Here is an 18,510-nt window from a genome sequence, read left to right as displayed (position 1 = left end):
CAACACGGGAACGCATTAGGTCCTATGCTTTTTGACCTCTGTTATAACGACATGACTAATATCGATACAACTGTAAAATTTATCGTGTACGCCGATGACACAACTCTTCTTATTTCTTGAGCAAATTCGCAAGCAATAATGGAAAATATCATGATCTACGCACAAAGCTGTCTGAATGTTCAATAGCTAATTGCCTAAAAATAAACCCTACGAAAGCTAACATTACTTTGCGCAAAAAATAAAGCTCTTATTAGTAACCAAATTTTAGTGTGCGCTGGTAAGGAACTGCAAATTATTGATGAACATAGAATATTAGACGTACTTTTTTTTTCGCACCTTACTTGGGATAAACATATTGAACGTACCTGCAAAGAACTTTCTGGTATCACAGGTGTTCTGTATTGATGTCGGTGTCTTCTTCCACCCAAAGGAAACGTTAACATTTAGTATGCCTTATTTTCTTCCAATTTAAGTTGCTGTAGCTTAGCGTGGACGATTACAGGAAATAGGAATATTAAGAAAATCGTTCCTTTGCAAAAGAAGACGATTCGGCACATTGATAACATAGGCTTTCGGGAGACAATGCGGCTAGCTTCCTTAAAGCATAAAATTATGAAAATAGAATATTTCTACCCGCCGTGGTTGCTCAGTGGCTATGGTGCTGGGCTGCTGAGCACGAGGTCGTGGGATCGAATCCCGGCCACGGGGGCCGCATTTCGATGGGGGCGAAATGCGAAAACGCCCGTGTACTTAGATTTAGGTGCACGTTAAAGAACCCCAGGTAGTCGAAATTTCCGGAGTCCTCCACTACGGCGTGCCTCATAATCAGATAGTGGTTTTGGCACGTAAAACCCCATAATTTAATTTTAAGAATATTTCTACACTTTTCTCCTTCTAAATTCTTTTTACTGCCTGCAAAAATTTCCTAGTGCCTACTTCATCGTCGATCCTAAAATTCATTCTGCCAGTACGATAAATAGTGGTACGTGGTTTGATCCGTGGTTTCATAATTAATATAGCCTACAGTCATTACAACATAAGCTACCATATATTTCGAATAAATCAGGGTACATATACTTCCTAATCCAAGGAACTTCGAATGCATTTTGTAAACATGTGATGACTGACTGTTTTATCGTTCGTTAGAGCCAATTGTGTTACTATTTTGTAACCCTTACACACATGTATTTCTTTTTTCTGGTGTACGAAATATGTTTTCTCTTAGCCTCTATACTATTTTCGGTCTTGTTATTGTGCATTATTTAAATAATTAACTTATTTCGAGCGCCCAACAATGTTCCCATTTTTTGATGCAGCCACCATGTATGCCTTATAACGAACCATCGGCACAGTCATGCTGTTTTTCCGACAGCTTTTAGCCTATGATATCCACAGGAACTCTTGTATTTCTGGAAAATAAATCTTTCACACTCGTAAAAATACATTTATGTGGCACTTATCGAGCAACAGAAAGCTGTATCGGGAGTTTTCATATTGCTCTGCAATTTTGTCATTGACACATCTCATCTAATTATTATGTTTGAGAAGTTGATTAATTAATTTGGATTACTTATCTAATTAGGTGGACTGAAGAACGTAATCTGAGCATACCCAAGCGACAGCAGACATCATTACCTTTGCTTTTGTTCGGCTAGGTTGCATTTGCATATTTTAATTGCTTGGCACAAGTTCCGTGGGAAGCCATGTATACTCTGTACATTGTGATAGCTTGTAGCAAAGCATTATCGCTAGTCACTCGCGTACTCTTTGGACCATCACTAAACGTTCAGTTTCGAACATTCATGGGTTCTTGGTGTTGTCGTCATCCAAGCTTCTGCGAGTTGATTCCAGTCACTTATCCGTGATATTTGGGAGATAAAGTGCATAAGTTTGAGTGTGTGTTAGCTTGGACGTGCCGTGTGTTCTTTCCTTGTTCCTTTTGCAGCGTAAATAGAGTGGAATGCGTTAGCCAACACACAGTTTAATGTCCGACAACTCTCTCTCTCTCTCTCTGTTTATATATATATATATATATATATATATATATATATATATATATATATATATATACCTTTCTGTGTGTAGAGACTAGAGCGAGAGAGGGAGATATACGGAGGGAGGTTAACTAGGCTGCTGCCCTGTACTGGAGGAGAAATAAGGGTTAAACAAGGCAAAATTAACCGAAATGTGTGCACACTTGCAGGATCGTTCGCTGTGCAATCATGCCACTTGCTGAGCCAACTAAATGAGCTACCACAGTTCCAAGATACCCTTTCGTATAAAACATCCTCTGCAGATAATGTTGGCAATAGAGGTAATGCCGGCTGATGATTTTCGCCTTGTCAAACAAGTCAAAGTAAACGCACAAGCATAGCGAAATACGTAATTGAACAAGCAAAGGCGTTTATGCGTTCATATAAGTCTAAACGAACCATGAATGGTGTGGGTGGGTAATCGCGGCTTCTTATCTTCATGATACCCGCTCGTTGAGGAAAAATAAGTCGAGTTAAGTTTATTACACATCGCATATTCACGGATCTTTCTGCCGTACTGCCCGCTCAAAGATTCGTTGTTCGCGCCATCATGTCGAACGACTTATTTTGAGTAATTCGGTAGCGTCAATGCTGAACATTAGCTCAAGGATAGTGCTACAAAAAAGTTTATTTTTTACTGGCAGAACGTAACTTTCTTGACGCTCAGTGGCGTAGGAAGGAGTACTTGTCTGAGGAAACGAAAGCCCATTAGCAAAAGCTTCTCAGGTGTAGGAAAATCCTATGAACTGCTATACCACGGACAGGTAAGTTGCTTAAGGGATCCTGGAATACTAAGGGGTGTACTAAAAGACTTAGGGGATCCTGCAAGTTAACAATGAACGGCCTGCTTTGCCACTGATAGTGTTTGATGCTGCTGCCAAATTATGTGTGCTACAGTCCCTGAACTGTACCACGTGCAAGTGTGGATTCACATCGTATTTTTCAAATTTCGCGAGCGTTCTTTTTTTTCACAAAAGGAGTATACACGCGACGTGTACATTGGTGGAAACACCTGATCTTGTTGTATCTTGTGATTCTCTACTGCCTCGGAATGGACACCTTGGCAATTAATACAAGTGAACACTTATATAATTACTTTTACTCAAATAATTGGATGGCAGGAACTATAATTCACTGGTGTGTTCTCAACGACACCCTAAATAACATTCGCTTGGCCGTATTTGTAAAGAATAAGCCACTTTCTAAAGAAAGCTTCGTTCATGATAAACGGCATGCCTTGTATACATCCTCCACCTGCTTTTAATTAAACTCTACATGAAGTACAGTGCTCATCTAGTCAATGAAAACCTGACCTGCATCGTTTTTTTGCCATGTACTCTATGAAAACAAAGACATGCAGAACGCAGCGTTTCAAGAAAACTTACAAGCGTTACTATGCGTAGATGACTGTATGCTGTCGCGTTCACAACCATCGTTTGCGACATAACGACGTGGACGCTGCTGTGTATATGTATGCACTGCGGCAACATTTGTGCACCTGGAAAGATTATTGGGCCTAATTTCATGTTATATCGTCAATCTACCCAGGTGCTTCCAGCAAGCGCTGCTGGCTTGTGATTTCATGACGTCGCGATCTCGTCTGGAAACCTCTTTATCTTTACGGAATCTTTCATGACACAGGAACGAATGCTTTTACATTCAACACGCGAAACTGGGAAGGAATTACATACCGAGAAGTATCCTCTTACACAGGATGAGGCAGATGTCGAAGTCGGCAAGGTGGAAGATGCAGGCAAATATGGTCAGCAGGTAGTTTGGAGAGCCGAGAACAGACCCTGCCACCCGAAGCCGCTCAGGTGTGGTTAGGTGTCGCGCCTGTTACGATATATATGACGTAAAAAAAATTTGACAGTTTAGCAGGAAGGGTCAGTAGCAAAATAGTCCACCTGAGGACCGGCTATCCCAGTCATCGGAAGCAAACTCCAGAAATTCAGGAATACATGAGATGCAAGCGAAATACAAGCGAAAAAAGGAAGAAGCAAAGTAAGGAAGGAAATGTGGCGGAGAGTAGGGTATCACTTAACTCAGGTGTAGCCTGCTACACAATGTAGAGTGCGCAGCAGTGGCGACATGCGAGCGTCCAGCGACAGTGAACGTAATAAAAAGACTCGATCAGAACAGTCACGGCATAAAAAGCTATACGGAGAAAAATAAAGCTCATACAAGTAGTACAAGTTCACATCAAGATGCACAAAGTCAGCTAGCGAGGGCGTTTACAATCCATTGTCTTTCAAAAAGACTACATGAAGGCGCGATCTGTTAGAAAATCATGAAGAGCTGTGACAGCGCGTACTTGTACCAAAGACGCTCTAGACAAAAAAAAAAAAAAAAAAAAGAGTGGTTTAGCGATAAAATAGCGAGATGATAGCGAAATGATAGTGTCGGCGCTCGATTCGGTTCTCTCCTACTTTCATGCAGCATATCATCATGTATATCAAATTAAAGTTTATTCAAATGACGATTCAATTACGATAATTCAAAGACGCTCGGATTGAGTCACTAGTGGCCATGAATTAGTATCTTCAGCATGAGAATGGTAGCTTCCATGGTGGCATCTCGCCATAGGCATAAATTAGGTCGTCGCCTAATGAGGATTTTTGGCATCATTGTTAATTGATAACGCCAACTTATTAGGGACCACCAGCAATGTGCTCAGTCCGGTGTTCTTGTACTTTTATGCAGCATAATATCAAGGATGTAAAACAAAAATTCTTTTAAACAGGGATCAAATTATGATAACTAGGAGAGGCTAGGGATTAGTCACTAGTGACCGCGGATGACTTGTTCTGTATGGCAGTGGTAGCCACCATTGGTACACGTCGTCATTGGTATATTTCAAAATGGCAGTGAATACGCATTTTTTCTGCTATGATTGCTAAATCACAATACATAGTAATTTATGATCTACAATGACTCACTCCTAGCATCTCCGAACTATGAAACTTGAATAGCTGTTTGAATAGGATTTTATTTCATTACTATGAACCTATGCTGTATGAAAGTACAATAAAACTGAGCCGAGCTCATCACGATAGTAATAAATAATGACTTTGCATTATTAATTAAGACGTAAGCCTTAGATGGCTCACGGAACTAAAATTCGACCGTACCGCGTAGTGAGACCAAAGTTCCTATGGCACCGAAATTGGCCGTTGAACCCTCGGCCTTTGGTGGGAGTCGAACCCAGGACGTTTGGTGTGAATTAGGGTGGAGTTAATTAAGGTGGAGGTATTTGAAGTAGAGTGAATTAAGTCACTCGAACCCACTGCCTTTGGTGTGATAAAACAACAGGAAGCAAAAGGGCATTAGAGTGGCAATGTCAAGAACATAATGAATGTCTGATGAATGCGCAGGCCTTCGCCTTCATCATATTTAGCGTACACTAAAGTTATGCTTTTCACTTACTGTAAGTAGCAGAAAAAAAGCTAATTTAATGACGTTTTGACAGATACCAGTGAAGCCGTACCCAAATGATGGCTACAACTGTAAAGCGATCCGTGATAACTAGCGACTATACCCTAGCGCTTCCTAGCTTTCGTAATTGAATCGTTGTTTAAACTAGTTCATATTTGACATCCATGATGCTATGTTGCATTAAAGTACAAGAACACCGGACTGAGTGCATCACTAGTGATTCCTAATGACTCGGCGTTATAATTTAGTAATGATATCAAACGTGCTCATTTTACGACAGCTTGATACGAACGATGGTGGGCATCTATGAATGAACGCTACCAATGCCACTCTGAAGATAGTGATCAATGATCACTAGTGACTCAATCTAAGCATCAATGAATGATCATGATCTAATTGTCTAAAATACTGCCTTTGACAACCCTGACCCTATGCTGAGTGAAAGTTGGAGAGCGCCAAACAGAGCGGATCACTAGTGATCACTAATCACGTGCATTTACCATTTGGCAATGATAACGAACAGCTCATTTTATGATGTTTTACTTGATAGCTTTGAAGACATGGAGAAATGAAAACTGCAACTCTTAGAGAAAAGAGGTGAATCATAACGACTAGTGACTTAAGGGCAACAGTTTTTAATAGATGCAGTAGAATCTTGTGTTTTATGACATTTCATTTCATATCCACGACGTTCTAGGGTTTAAAAGAGCGCTAACACTAATGTGAACACAATAAGTAACTCTTGCTGACTTGTGAGTAGGCCTTATCAGGTTTACTATACAGTTAACTGATAATTGTATGAGAATGTGAATGCTGTCAATGACGACGCGTCCGATTGAAGGCTACTGAAAGCGGTAGTAGAAAAAGTGATTCATATTCACTAGTGACCAAGCCCTACCCATGCCTAGTGATCACCATTGAGTCACTTATTGTAGTTACGGTTGATGCACATGGCGACATGGTGCCGGTGACCCAATCTCTTATCTATTCAATGTTAACATTTTCTCACTGTTGTGTGCGAGAACTTTTGTATTGTGAGTGGCTCTCAGAAGAAACACAAGTGTGCATAGGTTGCCATTAGTCCCGTGGGAGGAACGCTGTTGGTTTGATGTTGCTTCGACGTTGATCCATAGACTAGTCACTGAAAGATGCTGGGGTCGAAAGTCAAATACATAGAAACAAGTACGCAAATTACCGGTCGTAAGCCTGATACTAGCGTGATAACAAGGTAGCAGACATGAAAGCTCTCCTTTAAGGATGCACTGGCAGCATGGTCTGTGATGAAGCTGGCCACAGCTGGATGCGAAAAAAAAAACGGCCATTTAAGAGCAACACTTTGTCTCCCACCTCGATGTTTGGTGTGGATGCTGTTAGGTATCTCATTGTGTACACATATTTCGTGAGACCGTGTAATTATAAACTGGATTGAACCTTGATATAGAGTACCTAAATCTGGGTCTATCGAACCTAGAGACTGCGTAACCACATGTGAGTTTTTGTGGGGCTGATACTCCTACTAACGCATACCGCGTGTATTTACAAGGGCTTTAACGTAATTTTTAATACGAGCCAGTCCTGGATGCAGTGCTATCTTAGTGATATCGCAATAGAGCCTCTCAGGGGTAGCAATCAGACTGAGTTCCGTTGTGTATTTCGTTTCGGCTTCGCTGTCGCAGCGAGTCGTAGTAGCAGGAGGTCCCCCTTACAGCTAGTGCGCGGATAAAGAAATACACAACTTTGAAGTAAGCAGACATCATGTGGTTCCTTGTGTATAATTTAATTAGAACGGTTCAAGACGTGAATTCCTACAAGTGTATCAGATGCGTTCAAATTTCTTTCTCAGCTTACTTCTCAGACAAATGAAACAAACATTATAACACACTACGCTTTATGTGCGTCGTTAGTGGGTAGCGCTTAACCTGTTGTGTTCTGTGCGTGTTGTTTTTTATATACCAGGTTAAATATAATAAAACGCCCAGCAACAAACTTTAGGACGTGTAATAAGGCGTAAAGGGGATCACGGTCAATTCTGAGTGTTCATGCCTCGATTTTACACTGACCGTCAGCTTAATGTCTCGTCACTTCTAGCGCGGTTTCCATACCTCAAAGTCCCTGATCGGCCGCAGTTTCCGGGCTTCAGCAGCAAACACTTCCGTTGCAATGCCGAGCACACTGAGAATGGACCACACAGTTGCCAGCCTGTCCATGCCATGCCAAAGCCAGCTGAAGCTGAACCCAAACGCCGCGCCCAGTAATAGCCAGGTTGCCCCTCTTCTATCGCCAACCAGGGGATCGTAGACATATCTGCAAAAAAAGGTGTCTTCATAGTAAGACAGTAGAGAGAGAGAGAGAGATCGTGATGAGGAAAAGTTGATATTTTCTGCAACCCTTTGGGGAGGACGACTCAGCGCTTTCGAGAAGGAGAGGGTAATATATGGAAAAATAAGAGCCCTTGGCTGTCAGTGGTGACCAGGCGCCCGATTCACAAGTTACTCAGCAGTCCTGTGTCCTCCAGGAACGTGAGAATGCACCTGAAGGTGGAGCTTTGGTGCCGGTCGGGGAACAGCAGTTGCGATGCCGAGACCGCAGTGAGTTCCAGGCGATTAAATGACGCGTAGAGAGAAGCCCTCTCTTTGTAGAAAGCGTGGCGAAAAACGAAGATGCTGGATTGTTTCAGCTAAAGTCCCTTTAGGTTCAGCCTCCCCACACGCTGAGCAGGCCTCGTATGAAGCCTTTGCTGCACCTCTGGGAGCAGCCGGTCCGGAGGCGCCACACAACACACTTCTCTCACCTTGTGAGGCGGCAATCAGGAAGGGGACGGGGGAACGGGGGAACGGGGAGGGTCTCCCACTGCCTATACGCGGCGATCGAAGTGGAGTGCCATAAGGTGCCACTGCAACGTGTGCCTTGCATAGTCGAAGAAGGTTACAGTGGTGGTCACAGGTGCAGTGGCATGGTGTGCTGTCTTTACCAGGGAGTAAGCCTCGCCGTCATCCTAGGCGCAGACGTGCGAGGAGAGACACTGTAGCGACAGACTGAAGCCCCTCGAAACAAGGTCGCGAAACAAGTGTCTGCCAGCAGGGCGACGGCAAGGCCAGCAGTTCCCTGTCGTTGAAAAGCTGTGAACGACGGTCGTGAGTCGGAAACGATGACGACCGGCGAATCTGGGGGTCCTCCACCAGCAGGTCCGCTGCCAGATGCGGGCCAACCACCTCAACAGCGGTGGAGCTTGCCGCCAAAGGCAGCTGGCACACTCTGGAGTGCTCCAAGACAGGGGTAACACAAGATGCGGTGGCAGATGTGGAGGCGGGATGGACGGAGCCATCCGTATAGATGTAGAGATATCCATACAGCTGGTCCTGGAACATCAACACCTGGTACAGGGAACAGGATGAGGCTGCCTTCCTCGTGAGGCCATACAGCGTTGTAGGCACCTCCGGTGGCTGATGGTGCGGAGGAGGTGGTGGTAAGGCTAGCGTGGGAGGATGGTCGGAGACCTCGTCGCACAACTGACACAGGCTTTAAATGTGCAAGTGAGGTCGGCTCCGCATCCTTGAGAGCAGAACCACGCTATCCGGGGTGCGATGTAGCTTGTCAACGTGATGGAGGCCCCGCTGTAGGAGCAGCAAGGAGAGCGGCATAGTCACTGCCTCTACTAGGATGCCAGCGATGTGCGAGGTCTCCGGCAAGCCAAGAATTCCCGTGCTGTAGCGCCTGGAGGTCCATGCTAGCCCATGGTAGGACCACGCGGTAATCTTGCAGGGTTGTCGCAATGCGTACAGCCTGCTAATGGCGGAAGGGCAATTCACTATGTAGCTCCTTGGTGTTCTAAAATGTTTGAAATTGACTTACGTCAGTGGCTGACTGCACACCTGATGGGCACACACGGGTGTCAGCAATGCTGCCACCCACCTTCCTATCCCTTATTACCTTCATTACAATAGCAATTGTACGGACGCTCGAGGGGTATTCGCGGGGTCACCGTTGCCAACACTGCCGTCGTGCTGTCATGCTATCGTCGTGTATGCGCGGACTGCGCCTGGAGGATTAGAAAGTCTCCGTGTTTGGCTGCAAAAGTGACGAACTCAACGGGATGCACCGTCACTCTGCTTGGTCTACTCTGCGAAGGAGCTAGAGCAGCGTTCTCATATCTGCTGCTGGCGTGAGCTTTGCGCACACGCGCCTTAGCGCTACTGCTGACTAGCTGCACGCTTACTACACCGTGGTGCTTGCACTGGTATAAGAAAAATAAATAAATATTTCTTATCCATCGGGTGGCGACAAACGACGACAGCTGTTCTTCGGTCACACGTCGGGTCCCATCGAGGTGCAATGTCTGCAATGCCACAATTTATTGCCTTCATCCTCCCCCCTGGGTAGCGTAGCATACTGGGCGCGCATTTGATTCATCTTCCTCTGCATGATCTTTTCTCTTTGCTTGTCTCTCTGTTAGGGGCTGTGTTATCATACGGTCCAGAAAGCCAAGCTGTGCAACTAGGCGTCTTTATCGGCTTCTTCAGTGTTGTGGAATGGAAACAAGCCTTTACAAAGTTCACCCTGGCCTTCTATTACTGATTTTATTGCAACCGGAAAGCTAATTGCATATTGTTTTGTTTAGAAGTTCGTAGGGATAAGCAACCCTTCGCTGCCATGTTGTTTGAGGCTGCAGTGCTACTCAATATATCTCATATATGTGACAAAGCAATTACGTACTCCTGCACTTTGACGACCAGCATGTATCCTTTTTCAATAATTGAGTTTCCCTATGCATTACGTGCCTCTTGCATAGAGATCGCGCACACTTAAAATGAAGCTAAAGAAAAATATGAACTTGAGCTAAACTGACATATTAGGCTTCTATTATAAGAAATCCTTCATTCGTATTGAGAACAGAGTTTTATTCAGCGAGAAATATGATGAAACCAGGAAAATTGGAGCGGCGCTACCTGTAGTAGACTATAGTGCCCCTCATGTTACGGCAGCATTGGCTGATTCCCAGTGGCATAAAGGGAGGTTACGTGGAGATTACGTTAACTGTTCCCTTACGGATCGGTTGGTTCAAATTGAAAAGCAGGAACGAGAACTTTGGCACCAATTTTATACGGTGGAAAGGGATTCACTGGCACACAGAAAACGATGAGACACGGACAATGCGCCGATCAGACTCGGCTTAATATTTTTATTTAGCGCTGCTTTAACGCTGCACGCCTCGTAAACGTTCATTTAACTCGATGATAAGTTTGATTAACGGCGCTCACTGGATTCCACTCCACCCCGCAGCTCCTACTTGTATCACTGGTCTACTTCAATCTGTAGAGCAAGCTAAAGCTTGAAATATTATTTCTCCTCGTCGCCTACGTCGCCTGCTTGCTACACAGCAAATTAGCTTGCGTCGTTGTTGAATTCGATGCTTTCTCCACGAAAGTGTTCCTTTTGCTATCTTTGCGCCAGGACTGGAGCATAATTTAAGTAGGCCGTCCACCAAAGAGTGCAAAATGACGGTCTGTGGCGATATGGATGCACCTTCGTTGTCTGCATTTAATGCTCATTCAATAACGAAGAGATTGGTATTTAGATTTTTCAAGCAACATTCAAAGGCCCACAGAAAACTGTTGCAAGCACGTAAAACATCATTCAGCGTGCCGAATATTACTCAGGATGATCTCAACTACATGGGTGCCAAATACAGCCTTTCCGCCCCTGTGGCATAAGCTTAGGGTTCTTTGACTTCGCTGTTTTACGATTCTTTGTTTGCTGTTTTGACTTACCTTTTGATCCAGAGGTGCATGCCACGGTCGAAGTATCTGAGCGTAAAAGAATGCAAGGAATAATAAATATACTTTTATATTTGCAATGAAGTGAGAGTATATTTGGACAGCTTGCTTTAAAGTTAACCAATATATATGCAATTAGGAACGCACCGGAAGCCCCAGCCTCTTTGTCGAACTCGCCTTCATTGACCTTATGGTTGCTTTATCCTGCAGGCAGAACAATTCTGCAAGCGATTGTGCTTCTTTCTTCTCAATTTAGCTGGCAGGAAACACCGTGTAGCTTCCTCACAAAGCTCGTAAGCCTCCGCCTGTGCTATCAGGCTTGCATCATTCTTTAGTCCATCTAGCCTAGCTGCTGATATTCGATGAAAATTGTGCCATAGGCAGACATGCATCAGCGTTCTTCCACAAAAGTGCATGATAAAGAATTTACCTTGCAGCTCACATCTACACTGAATTCGGTACTAATGGTCAATATATTTTATGCCTACAAAGTTGCTCTACACTGCGGCGCATTTATGACGGTTTGAAGAAACCAATTCTTGTCGTAATGACTGGGTGCAATCTGCTGCTCTTGGGGTGGCAAAAGCAGTGGTAATGCCTATTCTACATGTATCCTTTAAACGATGTCAAAACAACTTCCCTCCACGATACTCGCTAACATGTGAAATTCTAGCCCATTGAAATAAAAACACTGGACATGGAGCCCGCGCACAGTTTATTAGTTGTAGCAACCAATCGGGCAAATGTACACAGAAACAGAGGGCTGATTGGTTTCAAGAAGCCTGTAACAAACTCTGTAGCCAACGTTGAGGTGGGTGAATGTAGCGTACATTTATTCACTTCCCTTTTTTTCTTTCCATTCCTATTCTCCTCCACCAATGTAGAGTGGCAAACCAACCGTCCCAGTGTCCTTGGCCATGCGCAAGTACAGCGTCGGGACCATCGGCCGCCCTTCAGTGGGAGTGTCCCTCTTGGCCTCGCCAATACATTGCAGACTTACCGCAGCTCTTTTAATGTTGACCTCGCATTGCGCTCATAAAGGGGCTACTACCTGTCCGAATTAGACTAGGATAAGCTCCCCCAAGAATATGACCAGTGGATTAAAAGTACACATCATATATCTTTGTTACGAGTTAATCCATCAGCGCTAACTACATATTGTGTATGGTATATGAAAGGCAGCACCTGTTGCATAGAGCAAAACAAGCTGTCGACCTGAAAAAGAAAACGTATGAGAAAGTCGAACTTGGGGTACGACTCATGCTTGATGATGTACTCATCTGGCAATTAAAATTAGGGCGGGCTTTTCTACGCGAGAATAAATTTGACCTGAATGATGGAGGAGGAGCTTTCTTTATTAGCGCGCATATCTCGCCTGATCATCGACGCTGGTGCATATTTTCCTCCTCCTCTTCCTTCTCCACCGTTCTTTCTTTTCCCTTCCCCTTCTTCGATGCCGAGTAGCAAGCCAGATCTGAGCGCATCGGACAGTTAAGAATAAGAAAGGCTTTTATCGCTCGGCTTTAATCTGAGAAAGCTCATGGTCTCCGCTCCCTGCATTTCCCTTTTTCTATGTGTTCTCTTCGAAAGAGTGGCTATTTCTGACAAAGCTGGTTGACACACTTACCTCCAAAAGTGCGAGCACCGAGTTAGCCTAGTGATGCACTTGGAGTGCGGCGGGAGCACAATTCCCTCGGCGCGCGCCAGGGCACCAGCGAAGCCGTAGCAGAACACGTAGCGCAGGTAGAAGAACAAGTTGAGAGCCAAGCCGTATCCCAGAAGGCTGGTTGTGCGCAGATTCGCGACGGTCCAGAGAAGTTTCGACATCGCCGAACTGCATGCCCAATACAACAAGGAGAATCAGATACATCGGACCAACACGAATGGAAGTTGGCGTCTAGCAACAACAGCGCTTACAGGAATGAGTTAAACGCACGGGTAATGTGGTTGTGATAGAGGGAGCACAGGAAGTATACGCGAATATCTTAATAAATATCTACGAAGACTCCATAGCCACTTTAATTCTTCATAAGAAAAACAGAAAAATACCTATCAAGAAAGGGGTCAGGCAAGGAGACAACTTCTCCAACGTTATTCACCTAATGCTTAGAGGGAGTATTCAAGCATTCAGACTGGGAAGGCTTATACCTGAGGACCAACGGCGAACATCTCAGCAGCCTTTGGTTTGCAGATGGCATTGCCTTGTTCAGTAATACTGGCCATCAATTGCAACAAATGATTGAGGACCTTAACTGAGAAAGTCTAAAATTAGGGTTGGATATTGATATGCTGAAAACAAAAGTAATGTTTGATAGCCTGGCAAGAAAACAAGAATTTTCGCTCGCCGGTCCGCCTTTCTAGAGCCTGTGCAGCATTGCGTTTATCGGTATCAATTACTAAGAAGTGATGCTGATTATGAGAAGGACATTTTACGGAAGAATAAAAATAGGTTGGAGTGCACAGGGCAGGTATCACCCAATACTGACTGGGAGTTTACCGCTCTGTCGAAGAGAAAAGTATGCAATCATTGCACGCTACCTGTGCTAGTATATGGGGAGACACTTTGAGGTTAATAAAGAAGCACAAGAACAAGTTAAGGACTGCGCAAAGATCGACGGAAAGAAAAAATGTTAGGCCTAACGTTGGAAGACAGGAAGATAGCTGTGTGGTTCAGAGAGCAAATGGGGATAACCTATATTCTAGTTGACGTTAGGAGAAAAAAAAAAAAAAACATGAAGCTGGGCAGGCCATGTATTGCGTAGCGCAGATAATGGGTTGTCTATTAACGTTGCAAAATGGGTGTTCAGAACGATTATAGAATGAGCGCAGTGGAGGGCGGCAGGAAATGAAGTGGGGCGTTGAAATTATGAACTTTGCTGGCGCAAATTGGAATAAGCTAGCGCATGGAATCAGCACTCAATTGCGAGATTGCACTGAGAGGCCTTCGTCCTGCCGTGACCATGTAAATAGGCTGCTGCTGCTGCTGCTGCTGACGATGATAATGATGATGACAGACCTATAGGTAAATTTCAGAACTAGCAAAAAGTTTGTGATGGTTTTGCAAGTTCGTTCTTCAAATATTTTGTTTAACAAGGGGTGAAACAATCAGCAAAATAGTGAAAATGACATGCATCACTTTTTCCTTTTAAGCTAACGAACCTAATCACCTTGGACTGGTTACAGCTTTTCTTTTTAGGTTAGGTTTACAACAGCGCGAAGTTGGTCGTATGAATGCAACGAAAAACTTGTGCAGAGTGGTTCTTCATCCTAGCTAACTCATTCACTTGAGCCGTAAACAGCGATTAAAAACATTCGATGGAACTCGTCTCACGATGACGGCGGTAATGCGGTTACCATTTAAGCAATTTTTGAACATTTCATTACCGCGAAACTTCTGTTGTTTCGGCTTAATGCGACATACACTGTCTCCGATACCGTCCAGCTTTTCGAAGACACTCGCTTGCGAAGATCGCCCGTGAACATGACGTACGACGCCGATTGTTTTTTTTGACGTCGAGACCGAGGCGATGATGGAATCATGAACAAAAAATATTATCCATGCATCGACGAAGGCGGTATGATGACGATGGCATGACACAATAAAACGTTGCAGTTTCGCCCGAAAGACGCGCACCATCAAACATGAACACATGTCACTTTATGTCTTCGCAAACTCGCCGTCAAAAGGCTGGAGTGAGGAAGCGCGGATGCAGCAGCGAGCGAATCGATCTTCGTGTTGCGTCTTGCATCACCAGGATTCAAGCCACGAAAACACAGCGCGCGGCCAACTGTGCCCCCGTCGCAGATGGCTTTAAAGACACAGCGGCGTGGGCGGGGGCTGCTGCTGATACTGGTGGTGATGATGATGATGATGATAGACCTATAATTACATTTCAGAAATAGCAAAAATATTGTCATGGCTTTACGAGTTCGTGCTTCAAATATTTTTTAACAAGGGATGAAACAACCAAGAAAACACTCAAAATGACATGCATCATTCGTTCTTTTAAGCCAAGAAAGTAGAATCGCCGACGGCGATAGCGACACCGACCGCAGAAATGCGCATGGAGTGTCCATTTAATTGCTATCGCAATGAAACAAGATTGTGAAATTAGAATGATGGTATGATGAAGACAGCAAGGAGACGACATGATGAGGGCGACGGCATGACGATGAGTGTATGATGACGATGTCGTCAGGACGACGGTTTCACGAACACAGTATGATGACTTTAGCGTTAACACGAAGGTATGACGCCAACCGAATTGAAGCTGGAATGACGACAGTGGAACGATCGCGATGACATGATGAGGAAGACATGACAACGAATACGTACGGTGACTTTCTGACAAGAATACAGTGTTGACACAATGACCATCGAATGACCATAGAATGACAGTATAATTACTGTAAATTGCGAAGAAGGAATGCCGTCGATGGAACGATGAAGGAACGACGACCATGAGATGACGCTTCTAGAGGGATTACGATGACAGAAGCTACAGTTTGACGGCGATGGCGTGACCGCACTGGCATGATCGCGACTATGTGAAGACGATGGCTGGAGGACGAAGGCCTGACTAGAGTAGGAATACGAAGTTAGAAAGACTACATTGGAATGACCACGATGGCGTCTGAACGACGGTAGGGCAATGAATGTACGACCACTGTGTGACGAGCACACAATGACGACGATGGCGTGACAATGGTTTGAGGGCATTGGAATGAAGATCAGAATATTACGACGATGGCATGACAATGACAATATAATGGCAGCTTAGGTGATGATGGCATCACAACGAAGGAAGGAGGAAAATTGGATGAGGTAGATGGAGTGACGACAATGGAATGACCCCGGCGACTTCGCGATGACGGCACGATAACAAATACATTACGAATATGTGACGACGATGGTGTGAAAACGACGCCATGATGAGACTCGGCTGACGAGGCTGGAATGACGACAACGCAGCGATGACTATGGCATCACAAGCAGTTGCGCATACCTAGTGGCCGCTATCATTAGACAACTTGAGCCACTGAATTAGTGTAAAATGCTTGACAACGGCATGGCGAGCACTGGTGATGAAGCTGGATTGACGATGATGAAACCACCTTGGCATAACGACCACGAGCACATACCTAATGGCCCAAGCTAGTAAACAGCTTGTACCACTAAGTAAACGTAAGAGGCTGGCTGGCTGGCTGGCTGGCTGGATGGCTGGACAGACAGACAGACAGACAGACAGACAGACAGACAGACAGACAGACAGACAGACAGACAGACAGACAGACAGACAGACAGACAGACAGACAGACAGACAGACAGACAGACAGACAGACAGACAGACAGACAGACAGACAGACAGACAGACAGACAGACAGACAGACAGACAGACAGACAGACAGACAGACAGACAGACAGACAGACAGACAGACAGACAGACAGACAGACAGACAGACAGACAGACAGACAGACAGACAGACAGACAGACAGACAGACAGACAGACAGACAGACAGACAGACAGACAGACAGACAGACAGACAGACAGACAGACAGACAGACAGACAGACAGACAGACAGACAGACAGACAGACAGACAGACAGACAGACAGACAGACAGACAGACAGACAGACAGACAGACAGACAGACAGACAGACAGACAGACAGACAGACAGACAGACAGACAGACAGACAGACAGACAGACAGACAGACAGACAGACAGACAGACAGACAGACAGACAGACAGACAGACAGACAGACAGACAGACAGACAGACAGACAGACAGACAGACAGACAGACAGACAGACAGACAGACAGACAGACAGACAGACAGACAGACAGACAGACAGACAGACAGACAGACAGACAGACAGACAGACAGACAGACAGACAGACAGACAGACAGACAGACAGACAGACAGACAGACAGACAGACAGACAGACAGACAGACAGACAGACAGACAGACAGACAGACAGACAGACAGACAGACAGACAGACAGACAGACAGATAGATAGATAGATAGATAGATAGATAGATAGATAGATAGATAGATAGATAGATAGATAGATAGATAGATAGATAGATAGATAGATAGATAGATAGATAGATAGATAGAAGGACGGATAGATTGACTGTTAGACTGACGGATAGATGGACGGATATATAGATATATAGTTAGATGGATAGACAGACAGATAGACGGACTGATAGTCGGACGGATAGACGGACGGATAGATGGACGGATAGATGGACGGATAGATAGATAGATAGATAGATAGATAGATAGATAGATAGATAGATAGATAGATAGATAGATAGATAGATAGATAGATAGATAGACAGACAGGCTCAAAGTGACCTTGTAGGCAAACAATCGTATTCGCATTAAAACGCACAGAAATGAACAAACCAGAAAAAAGTTGCTGGTTCATCCGGTTCCGCGCTGCGTAAGCTTGAAACCAAAGTGAATCAATTGGGCGAAATTTCAACACTGTTAGAAATAAATTTTGCTTTGTCAGCTTGACAAAGTCACCTCTCTCAAAATTAAGCCATTACTTCCACATTCCCCGAGGAGATAGTCTAAGACCTCTTCATTTTGACAGCTCTGTACGATCAGCTACGCTCTCCCAATACCTGTAAGGTGTCTAATCATTACGGTTCACGTGATGCTAGCTTCATTGATAACCTTCAGAGCTTCGTTGCATCAGCGAATCGTACAGGAGCTTAACTACGCAGCACAGCCCGAGGAAACGACAGACAGCAAATCGGCCTCGACTTTCATGACAAAAGCAGAGAGACTGCATATTGTAGCACGCTAAGAAAGCATTTTACGCTTTACTAGTGTATTAGAAAATGCAGTCTTGAACTTGTTCATGCTCTTAGAAAAGTTTATGTTTGCATTTACTAGGCATAATTCTGCTTCATGCACCTAAGCAGCGTGAAACTGAGTGCGGCAGCTAGAATTCGCTAAAGCTACGGCCACGAGCCCTTGTTGTCGTCAGCGTTTATGCCAGAAATGTCTGGCTCAGCGCTAACAAACTCGGATGAGATACTATGCTGCAACAACTAATTCTTTGGCCGAAACACTTTTTGCGATACATAGCATTCGTAGAGTAGACGGACATAACCTGTAGAAGTAGTGGGTGAAGGACTCCACAAGGACGAAATGGACTCCACTCCGAGCCAACGTTCCCAGGATTGCCATTACTTCCGCCGGCGTGCACTTCGTTCTTGGTTTGTCCACCTGCGAAACTCTTG

General features: G+C 44.6%; 1 protein-coding gene and 1 long non-coding RNA gene across 5 annotated transcripts in view; one reads left to right on the top strand and one right to left on the bottom strand.

Annotated features, from left to right (window-relative positions):
• Positions 1 to 18,510, bottom strand: part of LOC126534312 (protein-cysteine N-palmitoyltransferase HHAT-like) — a 44,729-nt gene that overhangs the window by 1,340 nt on the left and 24,879 nt on the right. For both annotated transcript variants that reach the window (XM_055072805.2, XM_055072806.2), the window contains 5 exons: positions 18,381 to 18,496; positions 12,870 to 13,076; positions 11,237 to 11,272; positions 7,571 to 7,772; positions 3,725 to 3,869 (listed from right to left, as the gene is read on the bottom strand). In XM_055072805.2, coding sequence (XP_054928780.1) covers positions 3,725 to 3,869; positions 7,571 to 7,772; positions 11,237 to 11,272; positions 12,870 to 13,076; positions 18,381 to 18,496 — 706 coding nt within the window. The remainder of the gene's footprint in view (positions 1 to 3,724; positions 3,870 to 7,570; positions 7,773 to 11,236; positions 11,273 to 12,869; positions 13,077 to 18,380; positions 18,497 to 18,510) is intronic.
• Positions 1 to 18,510, top strand: part of LOC129385743 (uncharacterized) — a 141,999-nt gene that overhangs the window by 101,531 nt on the left and 21,958 nt on the right. The window lies entirely within an intron of this gene.

This window comes from Dermacentor andersoni, chromosome 7 (assembly GCF_023375885.2).
Source record: "Dermacentor andersoni chromosome 7, qqDerAnde1_hic_scaffold, whole genome shotgun sequence".
NCBI classification, from domain to species: Eukaryota; Metazoa; Arthropoda; class Arachnida; order Ixodida; family Ixodidae; genus Dermacentor; species Dermacentor andersoni.
This window is presented reverse-complemented; position numbering and strand designations above follow the sequence as displayed.